This window comes from Arvicanthis niloticus, chromosome 13 (assembly GCF_011762505.2).
Source record: "Arvicanthis niloticus isolate mArvNil1 chromosome 13, mArvNil1.pat.X, whole genome shotgun sequence".
Lineage (NCBI taxonomy): Eukaryota > Metazoa > Chordata > Mammalia > Rodentia > Muridae > Arvicanthis > Arvicanthis niloticus.
Window position 1 is genome coordinate 63,915,004 of NC_047670.1, and position 17,971 is coordinate 63,932,974.

The following is a 17,971-nucleotide window of genomic DNA, read 5'->3' on the forward strand; positions in this document are numbered from 1 at the left end:
CACATTTCATATGCATAGTACTGGTCCTTTGACCTACTAGACCTGCATAACAGTCCAAGGAGCCTTATCCACTCCTTTTGGTCCTGAGGAGACACAAAGGAGGTCCTTCATCTTTTGGATTTTGTCACTTCTTGTAGACAGCCCTATCTTGGTCACACCCCACTCTCCTTAGGCCAGGCATATCGTAAGTGAGTGCCCCTGTTGGTTATAAGACTCCAGCCGTGTGTGTCTCCTCTGTTTGCAGAAAAAAGCAATCCTGACCACTATTGGTGTGCTGGAGGAGCCCCTGGGGAATGCTCGTCTTCATGGTGCACGCCTCATGGCTGCACTGCTGCACACAAACACACCCAGCATCAACCAGGAGCTCTGCCGACTCAACACCATGGACTTACTGCTGGTGAGTCAGTGCCATGGCTAGCTCTGCTTGTTTGTTTGTGGCATGCAGTCTGTAGTTGAACATAGAGATGAGTCCGTCCATCAGGGCAGGCACTTCAGCATCTGGACAAAAAGACTAGCTAAGGGGAGGTGCCGAGATCAAGGTCTTGATCATGGGTCTCTAATGGAGCACACTGAGCAACACAGGCATGTGCCTCAGACTTAGGCTCAGAGCACCCTGCCAGAGAACCTTCCTGCTGGCACAGGACAGGGATCTGCTCTTGTTTTGTCTTAAGTCAAAGTATCCTGAGAGGCGGATCTCTGTGAGTACTAGGCCAGCCTGGTCTACATAGTGAATACTAGGACAGCCACAGCAACATGTGAGATCCTGCCTCAAAAAACCAATAAATAAATAAGCAAATAATTGATAGAAAGATAGATAGATAACAAAAACAGAAGGGTCCTGAGTGAGAAGGGTTCTGAGAGAGAAGGTCCTTGTCTTCTAAAATAGTCATCCTTATAGTTCTTGTCAAAACCAGTAGATCCATGGTCAGAAGCTGTCCAATGGCTGTAGATTACTGATCTTACATGTTCTTTGCCGCCCTGGAGCAGCTAGTCTGATAAAAGACAGAATGGCCTTTTGAAGACACAGTTACAGTTAGGTGACAGCAGCCTTGAGGGCTAGCGCAGGATTTTCCAGAAGATGGTATATGCTTGGAATCAGAGTCCAGTATATCCAGTAGCCAGGATACGTGGGTCATGGAATCAAGGGTAGAAAAGGAAGAATTCTACTCACTGTCACCCCACTAGGAAATTTTTTGCTTCCTGTTTCTTTGACCTGTTCTTCTGGCTAGAAATTTTGGTTTCAGAGTAGGGACTGCTTCTTCCAGGAGCCACAACAAATATCCCATTGAACTGGAACCTCAGACTTGTCCCTGGCCACTTTGAGCTTCTGATACCCTTAAGTCAACAGGCTAAGAAAGGAAACAGTGTTAGGATGGGGTGATTGATCCAGATTGCTGTGGGGAAGTTGGATTGCTTCTCTACAGTGGAGGTAAGAAGGATCATGTCTGAAGTACTGGATCCCTTAGAGTGTCTCTTAGTGCTGCTGTGTCCTGTGACTTAAAATCAATGGGAAAATGCAGCAACCTAATCCAGGCAGGATAAGAAAGGGCACAGATCCATCAGGAATGAAGATGTGGGTCACTCCTCCAGGAAAAGAGCTGAGACCTGCTGAGGTGCTTGCCAAGGGTAGAGGAAATACAGGCTGAGTAGTAGAGGAAAGTTGTAGCCAGACTTTTGGCTACATTTTGGATACTAGTTAGGACAGAATAAAGGACAGAGGGGAAAGGGGGGATGACATCATTAGACTACTTCTTGCTGACTAGGGGCAAGTTTGATCTTTGCCACCAGGATATCTAATATCTTCTTTTCGTCTCTACCACTGCTATGTGTATGACTACTTGACTAACTGCAACCAGCAGTGTCCACCACCAACTGGCCAGCTAACCCCTTCTATCGAGACTCTGGCATTTATATATGTTTGAAAAGTCCCCAGGATTCCAAATGTCAAACAATCACAGAAATGATCTGCAGGTAGCAAAACCACTTCCCTCCTAGAGCACGAGGCAAATCATAGTCAGCTGCTGCGGACAGTCCAACGCAGTCCACACCTGGGATTAAAACGAAACACTCTAGCCTGGCGGTGGTGGCACATGCCTTTAATCCCAGCACTTGGGAGGCAGAGGCAGGCGGATTTCTGAGTTCAAGGCTAGCCTGGTCTACAGAGTGAGTTCCAGGACAGCCAGGACTACACAGAGAAACCCTGTCTCGGAAAAAAACAAAACAAAACAAAACAAAACAAAAAAAAAACACAAAAACAAAAAAGAGAAACATTCTTAGAATATTTCTCTGGGTTTTTTAAAAAAGAAGCCAAATTTCTCACTATAGAAAGTAGTTGTAAATACCAACTAAGACCACATGCCCTGTTACAGAAATAAGGATTATAATTGATATAAGTGTTTCTCTCATATTTTGTAAGAATGTGTTTGTACAGAGATTTGTGTTTTCTTTCCTCTATTTCTTTATCATACAATGTAACATCAATTAAGAGTGGTTTTTCCATTTGTTGAAATAGATCTTCTTTGGGATTAAGGGTATATAGCTTAGTGACAGAGTACTTAGATATTATACAAAGCTCTGTTCACACTAGAGTGATGGCTCAGTGGATTAGAGCACTGGCTGTTCTTCCAGAGGACCTGAGATGGTGGCTCACAACCATCTAGAACTCCAGGCCCAGAAAATCTGATACCCTCTTCTGGCTTCCAAGGCCGTATGTGTAAACCAAACACCTGTAGAACATTTTAAAAATAAATAAAAGTAAAATAAAACAATAGCAAAAAAAAAAAAAAAAAAAAAAAAAAAAAAAAAACCAACCAAACAAAGAAACTCCCAGCAAAACCCTGCAACTCCTAGTGTCAAAAATAAATAAATATACGAATCTGGTCTTCTTTCAGTTCTGCCAGCTTGTTTTGTAGTTTTGGGTACACTGGATTTTTTGTTTGGTTTGTTTGTTTTTTTGCCTTGTTTACTCTCAAGGATTTTATTTTGAATGTTATCATGTATTACATTAAATTATTGTTTTCCTTTTCAAGCTGGTTATTGCTCCTGGGTAGAAATGCAGTTTTGTGTGTGTGTTGACTTTGCATCCTACGATATTAGTGAATTATGAATGATTTCTTTTCTTTTTTTTTTTTTTTTTTTTGGTTTTTCGAGACAGGGTTTCTCTGTGTAGCCCTGGCTGTCCTGGAACTCACTCTGTAGACCAGGCTGGCCTCGAACTCAGAAATCTGCCTGCCTCTGCCTCCCAAGTGCTGGGATTAAAGGCCTGTGTCACCACCGCCCGGCCATCATCTGTTTCTTTTTTTCTTTCTTTCTTTCTTTCTTTCTTTTTTTTTTTTTTTTTTTTTTTTTTTTTTTTTTTTTTTTTTTTGGTTTTTCGAAATAGGGTTTCTCTGTATAGCTTTGGCTGTCCTGGAACTCATGAATGATTTCTTACCTCTAATAGTTTATGTGAAATATTTATTTTGTTTATTTATTTAGGTCTTTGAGATGTAGTATCGCTATGTAGCCTTAGATGGCCTGGAACTTGCTATGTAGATCATGCTGGCTTCAAACTCACAGAGACCTGCCTACCTTTGCCTCCCAAGTGCTAGGATTAATGGTGTGCAGTGCACATTCAGAAAGGGATTATGGTCTGTTGTTTTTTTTTGTTTTGTTTTGTTTGGAGAAGCATGTCAGATAACTTCTCTGCTTGATGTAATCTTTGGTATAAAGAAGGGGCCCAGACTTATACCCCATCTCTCTGCGTAGCACATACCCTTTTGTGTGTAGCTGGGTCTGGGACTGTAGGCTGCTGTAACAACACCCCGTGCCCCTCCCCAATCTGTGGGACACAGCAGTAGTGGAAAGGTCAGGGAGCCTTCCCTCCTCTCCTGCCTTGGTCTGGAAAAGGCTTTGTAGGAGACAAGATATCTTTAATCCTCTGTGTTCTAGAGGAGGCCCGAGACTGCTTCTTCCTAGACTTTGTCAGTGATACTCGAGTTCCAGTCTCTCAGAGGTGCCTGCCATACTGCAGGTCTCTTGTTTATATGGAGGAGATGTATGTTGCTCATCCTGGGTAGAATCCCAAGTTTAGCATGCTCTGGTTACTCACTGCTTAGAGATAAAATAATGAAAGAAAATTTAAATGCCTAGGGTTGAATAATAATTTTACTGTGTAGTAAAATATATAAAATGTAGAGTATAAATTTTATAGGAAAATAAAGATACTATAAAAGAAAAAAATACTCCAAATTAGTTAAGCTTCTAATTTAAAGAACTAAGAATAAATCCACAGAAAGTAGAAGGCAGTTACGTGGATAAGAGGAAGGTCATTGCACACAGAGTAGAAAGCAAGGGGGTGCTGGTTGGAGTAGACCTTAGACCTTCCTACCTGAGAAGCAGGCCGCAGGGAAGCGATCTAGCGCACCAGTAACCGCACCTTTGTGAAACTGGCAGATGAAGTTTTGCGAGTGGTTTCTTCTTTGCCTTTGCACTCAGCTGTTTGGAGCAGACTCATCTAAAGACTGTCTTCTGTCCTCTGTTTACTCAGGACTTGTTTTTTAAGTACACCTGGAATAACTTTTTGCACTTCCAAGTGGAACTATGCATAGCCGCTATTCTTTCCCATGCTGCTCCGGAGGAACAGGCAGAAGCTAGTGGATCAGATGGCACGGTGGAGCTTCTGCAGGGGAGTGGAGATGGGAATGGGAAGCTGGAGACTGCCCCATCCATCACCAGCCCTCCTGAGAACATGATGGTGACCCATGTAAGTCCAGGCCACGTGGAGTTGTGCCACCTGCAGCCAGCACTCCCCAGGCTCTAGTGTATCATCTCCTAACTCTTACATGAGTCAGAAGTACTGCCATCTTGGACCCACAAGAACACAAAATTGTAAAGAATCATTAAGTTGGTGATGGAGAAGAGAAGGCAAGGCATTGTTTGCAAAGATGATCTCGTGGTTGTGGGTTGTGTCTGGGTAGGCAGCTACCTGGATACTGCAGCCCCCATCCCCCATCCCCCATGGCTATGCTCACAAGTGGCCCCTGTTTTACTCAATCCATCTTTATAACTAAACACAAAGGAAAATACAAGAGTTAAGTTCTCATGAGAAAGCTTTCTGGCACTTTAGACCTGGAAGCTGGTGCACCAGCTTTCTCTGTGACTTCCCTTATTCTCCAGAGAATGACCATAGTTGTCACCTCATCCCTTCCCCTGTGTGGGTCACCCTAGGCTTAGAGTCTGCAGCTCAGTCTCTATGACATCAGCATTTACTACTGTCCCTGGTAGAGAGCAGCCCTAATGAATGTGTCTGCCAGGGAAGAAAAGGGGGAAGCGGCTTGGGACCATAAGCTGTCCTGAGACCCACTGTGACCACTGCCCATTTCCAAAGTGGGAAAAAACATTCTGGACCATATGAGCTGACAGGAGGGCAGAAGTTTGGGAGAGGGTTCCTGGGTCTCTGTTCACATGCCTCATAGACAGCAGTGCTTGATTGGGTTTAGAAGGTCTCAGTGTACTGGCTTGGAGTGGGTATCCTGGGAAACCGTGAGCAAACCTAGCAGGAGCCAATACTGGATAAGATGCATTTAGTCTGGTGCACAGTTTATGGCCCAGCCATGAGACATGCAGTTATAATGGCAAGAGCTACCTGGGGACAGGAAGCATTATTCAGAGGCCATATAGACCAACAGGGACCCTGGATAGTGACATGGAGGTGTGAATGGAGGTCTGTAACAGACATCCAAGAAAATAGTCTGTGGGGACAAGAAAATGTTAAGGGTTCCGGAGAGCTGGTAGGAGATTGCTCAGTGGTATAGGTAGAGGCCCATAGGAGGAGGGGAGACAGAAGTCGTTGTAGCATGTCGGAGGAGCATAGAGTGCCTTTACTATAGTACTGGTCTTCATTCTCAGGCCATTCAGTAACATGAGACTTGGAGCCCTTGAGCGGCAGTGATGTCATTGCCACAGGGTCTTGAGTGCTGATTTCAGTTCACTCCCTGTAGCACTAGGAGGCAGTGTTGAACCCTGAGCTCCCTCTGACACTGCTTGCTGCTCTGCTCTCACAGCTGTTCCAGAAGTGCTGCCTGGTACAGAGGATCCTGGAAGCCTGGGAAGCCAATGACCACACACAGTAAGGACTCTGAGGAACCCTCCTGGCCAGTTAGAGATGCATCTTACCAGGATGTTGGGCACCGCAAGACTCCAGGCTCCATGTCAGGCATCAGCAGTGTCTAATGTAGATATGCGCCTGGGACTATTCTAGAAGGGCTCTTGCTACTGGGTATACAGCAGTAAGGGCTGCTGAGGCAGGAGGATGCAGGGAGGCAAGGAGAGGAGTGCATATTGAGTGATAGATGGCCGGGCCACACAGTGGTAGGTAAGTGACCCCTGCCCACTTGTCTTGCTTTGTACACTTGTGGGTTTTTTTTTTTTTTTTTTTTTTTTTTTTTTTTTTTTTTTTTTTTTTTTTGGTTTTGCTTTTGCTTTTGCTTTTGTTTTGTTTTCCTTTTGGTGTCTCTGTGTGTGACAGGGTCTCATTATGTAGCCCTGGCTATCCTGGAATTCACCACATAACCAAACCTAAAACTCAGAGATCCTGAGGAGCCTGCTATTACCACCCAAATAAACGCTGGGATTAAAGGCATGTGCCACTACAAGCAGCCAATGGTTTGGTTTTTTGAGACAGTCTCACAATATAGCCCAGGCTGGCCTAGAACGTCTAATACTGCTGCCTCAGCTTCCCATGTGCTGGCTGCAACCATTCTTTTCTTTTTTACTTTAAATTTATTATTTTATTATTCTGTGTATGAGTGTTTTGCCTCATGTGTGTTTGTGCACTATGGCTGTATGCCTGGTATCCTCAGAGGCCAGATGATAGTACTGATCCCCCTAGAACTGGAGTTACTGATGGTTGTGAGCTGCCATGTGGGTGCTAGGATTCAAATCCAGGTCCTCTGGAAGAGTAGCCAGTGCTTTTAACTGATAAGCCCTTTCTCCAGCCCCAGTTGTAACTATTCTTGCTTTTTCTAAACTTGGAGCATACTTTGTTGGCACTTGTGAACAGGGCTCATGCTAGCTTTTCTGCAGCTTCTGTCTGAGCCTTCCCTCCACTAGGAGCAATGCTCTGGGTTTCTTAGGGCTTGGTGCCCACCCTCATTCATTTGTTGTGCTCTGAGAACAGGTGGGCTCTAAGCACTGTTGAGTAGAGCTCACGGGAGCCCAGAGGTGTGAGTAGAGTTGTGGAACTATCACCCAGGACCTGTGAGGTGCACAAGTAGAGGCTAGAGCAGCTCACTTGGTGTGGAGGCCCTACAGTGACAGGATCTCAGAAACAGTGCCCAGCACAAGCTGTGTCACCATCAGTCCTGACTCAGCTGCTCTATCACTACTGTCTCTGGTGGAACCTGGGCCACGTTTTCGGCTTCCATCCTCATGCCCATAAATGGGCCATGGAGTAAGCAGTCTCATTAGTGTTTCTTGGTCTGATAGGGGAGGTGTGGCTGAAGCTACTGCACACCAGAGGCTCCTGAGTCATCCGTGGCCTAGAGCTGAGGCTGTTGGTCAGGCACTGATTGGTTAGGTTGTTTCCCTGGAACTAACCTTGGAGTGACAACTGTAGAGTAGGCAAAAGCCTGGGTTACAGGTGACAGTGGACTTGACCTTCAGAAAGCTTGTCCCTTGGCCTTCCCAGCAAGAACCTGGGCAAACCCTGGACTGAATGACCTTCTTAACAGTTCACTTCCCTTTCAGGGCAGCAGGTGGCATGAGACGTGGGAATATGGGCCACCTCACACGGATCGCCAATGCAGTTGTACAGAACCTGGAGCAGGGCCCGGTGCAGACCCACATCAGTGAAGTCATCCGAGGTGTGCCCACTACTCTCCCTCCCTCTGCCCTCTGTCCTTAGGAGTGACAACTACACTGGTATAGGACAAACCATGCAGCCTTCTTTGTCGTCTTCTCAGGGCACGCTGGGTGTCCTCTTCATGAAGCAGAGATCTGTAGAGTGTAGGAGTTTCAGCCTGTCAAGGACAACCCATAGCTCCAGTGCTGGGCTTAGGAGCTGTGAGCAATCACTAGGCTCTCTTGTTCCATGGGCATTCCAGAGCTGGGCCTGTACTAGAGGTCCCGACTCACCTTCTGTCTTGTTTTCAACTCACAATTTAGAGGACCTTCCTAGTTTTCATATCAGGAGGCCACGAGTGTAGGTGATATTCTGTCCCCTAGAAGCAGCTTCTGGGCAGCAAGACCTGGAATCCTGAACTGCCCCAAGCAAAACGCAGAGCTTCTGCCCTCAGACACGGTGCCTTCTGTGCTGTGCACACTTCCCTATGCAATACCTCCCCAACAAGTGTGACTTAAGGAAGCTCCAGGCGGTCCTCCTAAGACCAGAGGAATTTTTTCTTTGTGGTATCTTGGAGGCCACTTGCCTGTCCACCTTCTTCCTAGTTATATTTCAACAGTCTGTGGTGAAGTCGAGCTTGCCGGTCCATTTTCACACATGATGAGTGGGCAGCAGAACAGTGAGCAAGCTGGGGTGGCTGTCTTGTTGCTAGAAGGGAAAAACAAATGGGCTTGGAGCCAGTTAGGGAGGTGAGGGGTGAGCAGAAGGTTCTTATTTCTAATCAGGCACAAGCTATAGTTTTCCACACTCCAGGCCTGGAAGGAATGCAGTAGGAAGGTGCTTACTTCCTCAGATCCTTAGGGCGTACATATGTACCAGCAGGTAGTTTCAGACCAGGTTTGAAGGCATATACTTTTAATCCCAGTACTCTGGAGCAGAGATAGGCAGATCTTTAGGAGTTCGAGACCTGCCTGGTCTACATACTGAGTTCCAGGCCAACCAGAGTTACATGTGAAACCATGTCTCAAAAAACATAAAACAACAGAACTCTCCTGCCCCCGAGGTCTCTGTAGAACAAGCTGAACATTGCCCTGCTCAGAGCTGCTGCAGCCTAAGGCCTTGTGGGACATTAGCCCTCCCCCTTTGCTGTATGGGCTTACTGTCCGTCAGCAGCCTCTGTTTGTCTTGAGTGGGCTGATTGTAGAAGCATAGCTTGTCCCTCTCTGTTTTTTGTTTGTTTGTTTGTTTTGTTTTGTTTTTTGAGACAGGGTTTCTCTGTGTAGTCCTGGCTGTCCTGGAACTCACTCTGTAGACCAGGCTGGCCTCAAACTCAGAAATCCGCCTGCCTCTGCCTCCCAAGTGCTGAGATTAAAGGCGTGCACCACCACGGCCCTGCAGCTTGTCCCTCTCTGGACCAGCCTTTGCCTGCTCCTGAGTGCTCTGCCCTTGGGACTCATAAGTCCTGTACTTGAGGGTACTCGTAAGGACTTATGAACAGCACTTCCCTTGCAGGGCTCCCTGCAGATTGCCGTGGACGCTGGGAGAGCTTTGTGGAAGAGACGCTGATGGAGACCAACCGCAGGAACACTGTGGACCTGGTGAGGAAGCTGGGGCTCCTTCCATGGTGACCACCGACAGTCCCATATGCACCACTTTGCAGCACAGGTGGAGGAGGAAAGTGCAGGGCAGGACTGGACATTTAGTTCAGCCCCTGGCCTGCGGTCTGTTACATACCCAGGCTGTGTTGCGGCAGAGCTGGCTCCTTGAAGATCTCTGCAAAGCTAGTGTATCTTTCTTGATCTCCTCCCTCCAGAGCTGTGGCTTATTTGTGAAGGACTCTGCTTGGGTCCCAGGGCATTACCTGGACCAGGCTTTGACCTCACTTGGCATTTCCTTGCAGTAAGCTGCACAGGCCTACAGGTGTCAGGGGATTGGTGGTGTGGGAGGGTGTTGGGGAGGGGGAGACCCATGCTGGGCTGGGTGGGGCCTGGGCCTCTGGCTGGAATGGACTGGGTGGGGTCTGGCTAGCTCACATGCCCACCCCATCTGGCCTGTGTTTTAGGTGAGCACTCACCACCTTCACTCCTCAAGTGAGGACGAGGACATTGAGGGGACTTTCCCTAACGAGCTGTCCCTTCAGCAGGTGAGGGCATGGCCGGCACTCTGCACCCTGCCAGGCCCTTCTGGAGCCTGTGTCCTTGGTAGTGCTTAGTTCCTGTGACATTGCATAGCAAAAGAGAAAAGTAACTCATCTCCAAGCTCATCTGGGGGCGAGGGGGGCCTGGGAGAATACCCCCAAAGTCACATTACCTTGTGAGACTCCTGGGGACACTAAGCTTGAAAGCCGACAAAGGAGGTGCTCTTCTGTACTCAACGGCTCAGCCACTGTGAACATTCAACCTCTGGGAAAACTCACTGCCTGCTTCGCAAGAGGCTCCTGAGCAGTGGAGTGGGTTCCAAGGAGCGGCCCCAGGCTACAGCTTGTTCATAACAACACCCTCTCCTCCCAGGCCTTCTCTGAGTACCAGATCCAGCAGATGACAGCAAACTTTGTGGATCAGTTTGGCTTCAATGATGAGGAATTTGCAGACCAGGATGACAACATCAAGTGAGTGCAGCCACCATGACGGCCCAGGTTCTAGGCTAGCACTTTCCTAAGCACCAGCACCACAGAAGCAGCTCCAAGTGAGCGTGGCAGGAATGAGGTCCACTGTCCCTGAGGGGAACAAGTGTCCCACCTGCTGTCTGAGGCCCCTGGCCGGGCCGCTGGAGCAGAGGCGGCACTGAGGGACCTTGTTCTTGCAGTGCCCCATTTGACCGGATTGCAGAGATCAACTTCAACATCGAAGCCGATGAGGACAGTGTGAGTGATGGGGGCCTGCTACAGGGCTGCGGGCACAGCAGCATTGATCACACTGCTCAGATAGTTCAGGCAGGGCCCACAACTTGATCCTTGTCACAAATGTATGAGACCATGGGGGTATGTATGTCAGGACTGGGAGGCTCCCCTCCATGGGAGTTGGGAGCAGAGCCTCCCTCCCTCCTTGCCTCCTCCCACACTGTCTGTCAGCCATGTTCTGTGAGCTAGCCCCTCTGGAGTTCTTTGGGACCAGATTCTCCAGAAAACAGCTCCTCATTCTGTCTCACAGCCCAGTGCAGCTCTGTTTGAAGCCTGCTGCAGTGATCGGATCCAGCCCTTCGATGATGATGAAGAGGAGGACATCTGGGAAGATGAGGAGACTCGATGCACTGCCCGGGTGATGGCCAGAGCCAGGTGTGAGGTCCACTCATTCTCCCAAAGCCTCCACCAGTGGGGAGCAGGCTCAAGATTAAGCACTGGGTAGCCAGTCACTGTTAAAAGTGCTCAGACACCTAGAAGGGCAGTGGCCCTTCTTACAGAGACCAGCAGAAACTGGGAGCCAAGCAGTGCTTATTCTGGACACCCTGTACCCAACCCTGGCCCCAATTCCTGAGCCTCACAGGTTCTCCAGCACTGAGCATCTAAGCAAGGCCCACCAGACATCTGCTACCTTTATGTCTGTCCAGGTTTGGAGTCCCTCATGTCTCGGATAATTACTCAAAGAATGCCTTGGAACATGGAGGCCAGGACAGGAAGACTGGCTCAGCAGCAGCTAGGAACGTGCCTGGATTGGCCACTCCCTCATCCCCTACACAGAAAGAAGGTCCTCTCTCAGAGAGCGATTCAGCAGGTAGTACCTGAAGAATGTACAAGGGACATGGCTACTGAGGACAGGATGTGACTTGGCTGAAGGACCCCCTTTGGAGCTAGTTTTTTCCAGCAGTTGATGACCTAGTTCCCTATCTACACATGGTTTCATGAAGTATTCTGGGAGGTCCGACCACCATGGGTTCTGTTCTGCACTGAATTAAGAGCCAGGTGCTCTTACGCCCTTCTGTTGCCTGCACGCATCTGCACTTGCACAGCTGGCATCCATTGTCTTTGCTAGGGAAGGGAAACCCCATGTAACCTGTGTGTTGCTGTTTGCCATCTCTTACATGTACTCAGGAGCATCTACTCATATTCTGCCCTTTTATCTGGTCTGGGGTGCTTAGATACTCAGGACATGGGCAAGAAGCCAGCTTTGTTAGGAGTTGCCAGCACCTTAGCTGGGGCTGACAAGAAGCTGCCAGGGCAGGAACACCCACAGTAGGGGCCATTCATGCTGACGCCCAAGAGCAGAGTGCCTGCTATGACCTAGGTTGGGACAGGTGAGATGGTATCTACTTTGTACCATCAGCCTTACTAGAGGCCAGATGGGGCCTTACAGGTATCTCATGAGGCACCACCATCAGCAAGCACTGATGCCCATACATGTCTGTGCTCTGCTGCAGTGGGCAGTTCACAGAACCCTTTCCAGGCAATTTATAGGGGCCCTTAAACCCAAGTGTTCCAGGGTTTGAGGCCATACTACCCTTTGTGAAGTGCCAGTAGGCACTACTGGGGAGTCCTGCCATCTCTGACACCTGAGACAGACAGGGCTCTTCTGGGATTTCCTAACTGGGAGTATCTTGCATTCCTGTTTAGCTCTTATGACCCCTCTACCCATCTCTACGTGAGTGCTGCTTCTCCCTTGTCTATCACATATTAGGCCTGCCTACTTCTGACTGCTGCATCTCCTTCTGGCAGGTACTACATGGACAGCAGTTTTTGACGAGCCAGTGAACCCACTGTCTGCAGCCCCAGGAGCTGCGAGGGATGTGGGTTCTAGTGCGTGGGCAGCCGGTCCTTCAGTTGCAGAGGAGAAAGGCTGGGCCAAATTCACTGACTTCCAGCCTTTCTGCTGGTAACAAACATCAGAAATGGAATCATGCCTGTTGGGTGTCAGGACCAGTGTTGCCCATGGGCTCAGCATGCCATCTTCTTTTATAGCTCTGAGACAGGGCCCCGGTGCAGCTCTCCTGTGGACATGGACCACAGCAATGCTGAGGATGGCCAGAGTCCAGGCCCAGAGAAAGCCTGTGAGTAGCAGCAGCTCAGACACCTGCCTTGACTAGTTCCCAGGCCTGATGCAAGGCTAGACCCCATTGAGAAGGCGGGAAGTGGTCAAGGTCTCAGGTGTATCTATGTCTTTGTGATGTTGGGATCCTTACATACTTACATACATAACAACAGGATTGGAGTTATCATGAATTGTTCACTGTACAATACATGAAGAGCTTTAGGGTCCTCCAGTTTTAGGGGTACAGGGCAGAACAGCATGCCCATTAGGGTGCTCTCTGAGCCAGGTCCAGTCAGGCTCCATGGCCCAGGCCTGTACTCTACAACCCACCTGCATCCTTGAGTTACACTGTTATGTAGATGAGCCCCTGATGGAAAGCCAATATGGGATTTGACCGAAAGTCCTTGGCCTCTATCTCCTTCTCAGGCAACTGGACTGGGTGAGAACACTCCTGACATGTCTTTCCTGTGCATTAGGTTTAAAGTGGCTTCTCTGAGCCTTTGTTTCCTCCTCTGAGAAGAGCACACACATATCCTATCTTGTGGAGTAGTGGGGCAGTTCACATGGAAGGCACACAGCAGCTCCTGTGAATATGCAGACACACGTGTGACACTCAGGAAGCCAACATGAGCTCTCACACTGACACCAGCCAATCTGGGCTCCCTGAGGCCATGGTAGCTGTATTCTCTGGCTCCTCTGCCCTCACAAATATCGCAGGGTTTCTTCTTTTGCAGTTGGTCCTACCTCGCCTTGTGCCTGGAATGCCTGTGTCACTAGGAAGGCCCCACTGGTAGTGTCTGACAGCAGCTCCTCTGGGGGATCGGACAGTGAAGACGATGAGAAGGCAACGGGAGCTGTGAATGCTGTGTGCATAGGCCACACTGGAAAGGCCTCCCTGCCACCCAGGATAGCGGAGGCCGTTGCTGGCAGGTGTGAATGGCTTCTGCTGAGGGCTGCATGGCTTCTGAGCTGAGGGCCATAAGTCACTGGCCTTGTAACCACTGAGAACAGGGCTCCCTGAGAACACGTGGAGGCCAGACTGGAATTCCTTGCCGCTGGCCCATGGATAATGATCCTGTGAAGCTCTCTCTAGAAAAGATAGTGCTGCTTTACTAAGGGGAAGGCTGAACTAGGGGGCTACACTTCTTAGACAACAGTGTATATTTTCTGTTTTAAGTATTTCAGAGTAGAAGACAGAACCTGGGTGTTCCAAGAGCTCCCCAGAAACTTAAAGAGGCCAGTTACAGAGAATACTTGGTTTTCAGGCTCTGGGACTGGCTAACCTCCTTAGTGTCTAGGGTTGTCCCAGATGGTGGAGGAAAGGCCTGTTGCCCTTACCTTTCTATAGGGCAAGCTTATGACTGGCCAGCCCTCTCTTGTGCCCCCCTTTATGCTGTGCCCTCTGTGTAGGGCACCTGTGGATTCCAGTCAGATGCCCTGCATGCTCACAGAGCAGGACAAAATGCATCTCAGGGTTGGGGACTGGGTCTGTAGTCTGAGCCCTGGCTGGGAAGTAGAAGCAACTCGCAGGTAGATAAGCCAAAGTTCCCTTGGGGAGTTTGAAGGCCTTCCCTACGGAAGAAATCGGGAATGTCATTATCCTCCCTGCAAAGAGGCCAGCCACTCCAGCAAGCTTTGAGTGGTCACGATGAGAAGATAGAACCAAGGAGTCAAGGAGCTACCCAGTGACTCAGGGGTACTCCACAAAGCTAAATCCCTGTGTCCACTAGGGAGCTCTCAGCCTCCTGGCATTCAGGGGTGGGAGAGCAGGTGGTGAGGCTCAGGGGCATAAGGAGTTGCCTGTGGATACAGGATACTGGAAATGGCTTGCAGCCCATACAAAGGCCCTGAGGCAGGATCTCCACCTAAGTTCAGGGTGCAGCAGAGGAAGTCTCAGGGCTGGACCCTACCAGGAGACAAGGCAATAATCTCACAAGGCTCTTGCCCTTAGGCCCATGTGGGGGTTTTTGTTTATTTTGTTTTGGATTTTGCATCTAGTCTTGAATATCATCATGAGGGCTTTCTGGTCTTGTCCCTGCCTACACTTCCAAGTCTGGGATGTGACACCAGCTTGTTCTTGATACAGTGGGCACCAGCCAGACTGCCTAGCACAAGTTCACCGTCATGCATTAAGGCTCTGGCTCCTACCAGCCCTGCCTACTCCTCACAAACAGGGTAGGCCCTGCCCTCTTGTGTGCTTCTGGAGAATCCTGTGTGATACTGGGCCACGAGTGTTTCCCTCAGCTAAGTGGGGAGATCAACCAGCTGGATTCCATGGTTGGTGTAACACAGTGGTTCCCAACCTTCCTACTGTGTGACCCTTTAATACAGTTTCTCATGCTGTGGTGACCCCAATCGCAAATCATTTTTGCTGCTACTCCGTAACTGGAACTTTGCTGTAGTGATGAACATGACTATAAAGGGTCATTGCTCACAGGTTGAGAACTGTTTGCAGCTGGGACTCAGTCTCATGATCTGTACCCACAGGCCCTGGCTGCTCATGTCCAGAGCTCATTGAGGCCCTGCCTGTGTTCTAGGAACTCTAGGCAGGACAGTGCCCCTAAAGCCAACAACACTGTGCGTCTAAAAGATTTGCAGAAAAGCAAAGTAGAGCCAAGACTTGGAGAAGGGTTTGCATGGTTACTGACTCAGATGTGCTACAGTTAACTAAGACGAGTTCCTTGGGTTGAGCACACAGGCTTGTTTTGTGAGTCTTGCTGTGTGGTGGAGGATGGCCTCAATTCACAATCCTCCCGCTTCCATCTCTTTAGTGATCAGATTACCAAGGACTGCCACCACATCCAAACAGCCTGCCTTAAAAGTTTACGAGATTGATGAAACCATCCTCTTTTCCTAAATCCTTCCTAGAGAAATACTTTAACCCTGCTGCAGAAACAAAGTAAACCCTTTTACAAAGCCATTCTCAAAACTTGCTAGATAGCTGCACCACTGCCAAGTTTTATTCAGCCTTTACAACTCCCTTTCCCTGCTTGCCCTGCATCTCATCTGAGAACCCCTCCCTGGGATGAATCTTTGTTCTGCAGGACGATCTGCTACTTGTGGTTAGGCTAAATTAGGCTAGGCTGGCCTTGGGTATGGAGGCCCTCAATCCTTATATAATCCCTCCCACTTACCCCCACTTTTTTGCAAAGACAGGTCTCATTTTATAGCCCTGGCTGGCCTGGAACTCTCTATGTAGGTCAGGCTGGCCACAAACTCAGTGACCTGCCTGCCTATGCCTCCTAAGTGCATGATTAAAGGAATGTATCACCATGCCTGGCCCTCAGGGACCCTTTAGATAGCATACGGGTGGAGTTGAATTTAAGCAGCAACATTGGGGCCATCAGTAAATGAAGCTCCACAGATGTCAGGATTTGAGTGCTGCTTACAGGAGGGAGAGGTCATGGTAGTCATATAGCTTGTCCCACTGTCTGGGAGTCGGGGCTACAAAGCCATCTGTAGCTGAGTCACCTCACAGAAGACGGAAGCAGACAGGAGCTTTGTGCACCACTTCCAGACCCTTTGCTGGATCAAGCCACTCTGCTGCTGTTGGGTATCTGAAATAGGCAGCAGTGAGGCAGGGCACCCATAACTGGAGCCTGTCTGTCACACAGGGCTGAGTGTCCTGACAGTACGGTGTTAGCCCCTGCCTGCCCTGCACCTTCAGAAGTGACCGTCAGTCCTGCTATGGCTACCATAGCACCAAGCAAGGCAGGCTCTCCCATGGCCACCATAGTGGTCTCTTCCTCAGTGACTACTGCAGTGCCCCCGGGACCGATCACGGCTGTAACCACAGCAGCCCCAGCCATAGTTGCCACCCTGGGGACAATGACAAAGGACAGGTGAGTAGATTGGCTGAAGAGGGTAGGGTGGGACTGGAATGAACCCCAGAAGCTCACAGGCTGTAACTCTCTGCCTCTTCCCCCATCTATGCAGGAAGACAGATGCCCTGCCAGAAGGAGCTGCCTTAAATGGTCCTGTGTAACTGCTGCCACCCAGCTATGGCCCGCCCTGGTCAGGCTGCTTCCTTAATCAAGAAAACTACCTGGTGATGCAATTTCTTTTTAATTTAACTTTAAAATAAATGCTGCATTTGGTAAAGCTGGCAGTGGAGCAGTGGAACCAGTTGGATGACCCAACTCATGTCTCTCCTGCCTGCCCTTGGTCCTGTTGGAAGACAGGATGTACCTGGCCACTCCCCGGTCCAGGTCATGGTATGGCAACGAGGTCCCCGACATGCAGCTTCTACCTGCAGAAGTTGGGGAGGGAACAAGATCTTAAGGTGCCAGCATCAGATGGGCAGGAAGGGTGAGTCTCCAGGCTTGGGTTTCATCTGTATTTTTTAACGCGTGGAGGAAAAGCCGTTTTTTGCACTTTGTACCCAGCCACAGTACAGGGTCTCCCTCGGCTCAGGGCAGATGTAAAGGCCTGGGTTGGAGAGACCTGATCCCCACTAATAATAATAATACATGGGGATCTGGCACTAGTTTGGCCACATGAGGTCAAACCCCAGTTCTAGCTGCCCAGAGGCTCCTGGGAGCTGGCATTGAATCAGGCTATAAATTTTGACTGCCTTAAAAACAAAAGACCCTCTGGACCTGATGGAGTTGTCTCTGTGCTCAACAGGGCAGACTGGCAGACTTGGGTGGGTGCTGGAGCTGCATCAGACATGTAAGAGTGGACACCGGAGGAGAGCACTGGGAGGCTTGGAGACAGGGCGGGCCCATATTGTCCAGGAAGAGTCTAAAAGTCTATGTTGTCTTTTTTTTTTTTTTAAATGTTCTGACCTTCTGACAGGGCATCCAACCCCCAATAAAAAGTATCATTCTTACTGACAAAGTGTGTATTATTGTTAGGCTGCAGATGCGAAGCCCAGCCTGTGTGGATAGCTTTGCTATCCCTCTGCTCATTCTCAGTAGTTGGGACTCATGCTGAAACAGAAATGAAAAGCTCTACCTTAACAGTCAAACCTATGACTCCCTGCTTGTGAAGGCTTGCCCCACCCAACCCCAGGGCCTATCCTGGGAAGTGTGCAAAAGGTGTCTCCCTCTGGAAGCCTGTAGCCAGAGTCCTGCCCCTCCCTCCCGGCAGCTCCCCCTTCACTGGGTCCTGAGGTTCTGCCCTTGGCCTCTGCCAGCATTCACCTTTTTTCTCAGTAAGGTGCCTCAGCCTCTCCCCAGCTCTTGAC

At 49.2% G+C, this 17,971-nt stretch overlaps 1 protein-coding gene across 21 annotated transcripts in view; it reads left to right on the forward strand.

Moving 5' to 3' along the window:
- Window positions 1–17,622, forward strand: part of Ppp6r2 (protein phosphatase 6 regulatory subunit 2) — a 66,944-nt gene extending 49,322 nt beyond the window's left edge. For 17 of the 21 annotated variants that reach the window (XM_076911870.1, XM_076911871.1, XM_034516147.2 and 14 more), the window contains 15 exons: window positions 245–397; window positions 4,529–4,744; window positions 6,045–6,109; window positions 7,729–7,844; window positions 9,335–9,420; window positions 9,885–9,965; window positions 10,333–10,430; window positions 10,628–10,685; window positions 10,972–11,096; window positions 11,369–11,532; window positions 12,471–12,627; window positions 12,714–12,802; window positions 13,518–13,713; window positions 16,398–16,625; window positions 16,720–17,622. In XM_076911870.1, coding sequence (XP_076767985.1) covers window positions 245–397; window positions 4,529–4,744; window positions 6,045–6,109; window positions 7,729–7,844; window positions 9,335–9,420; window positions 9,885–9,965; window positions 10,333–10,430; window positions 10,628–10,685; window positions 10,972–11,096; window positions 11,369–11,532; window positions 12,471–12,627; window positions 12,714–12,802; window positions 13,518–13,713; window positions 16,398–16,625; window positions 16,720–16,768 — 1,881 coding nt within the window. In that variant the 3' untranslated portion in view covers window positions 16,769–17,622. The remainder of the gene's footprint in view (window positions 1–244; window positions 398–4,528; window positions 4,745–6,044; window positions 6,110–7,728; window positions 7,845–9,334; window positions 9,421–9,884; window positions 9,966–10,332; window positions 10,431–10,627; window positions 10,686–10,971; window positions 11,097–11,368; window positions 11,533–12,470; window positions 12,628–12,713; window positions 12,803–13,517; window positions 13,714–16,397; window positions 16,626–16,719) is intronic. The other 4 variants (XM_076911872.1, XM_034516148.2, XM_076911884.1 and 1 more) reach the window with 1 other exon arrangement.
- The last annotated feature ends 349 nt before the right edge of the window (window positions 17,623–17,971 follow it).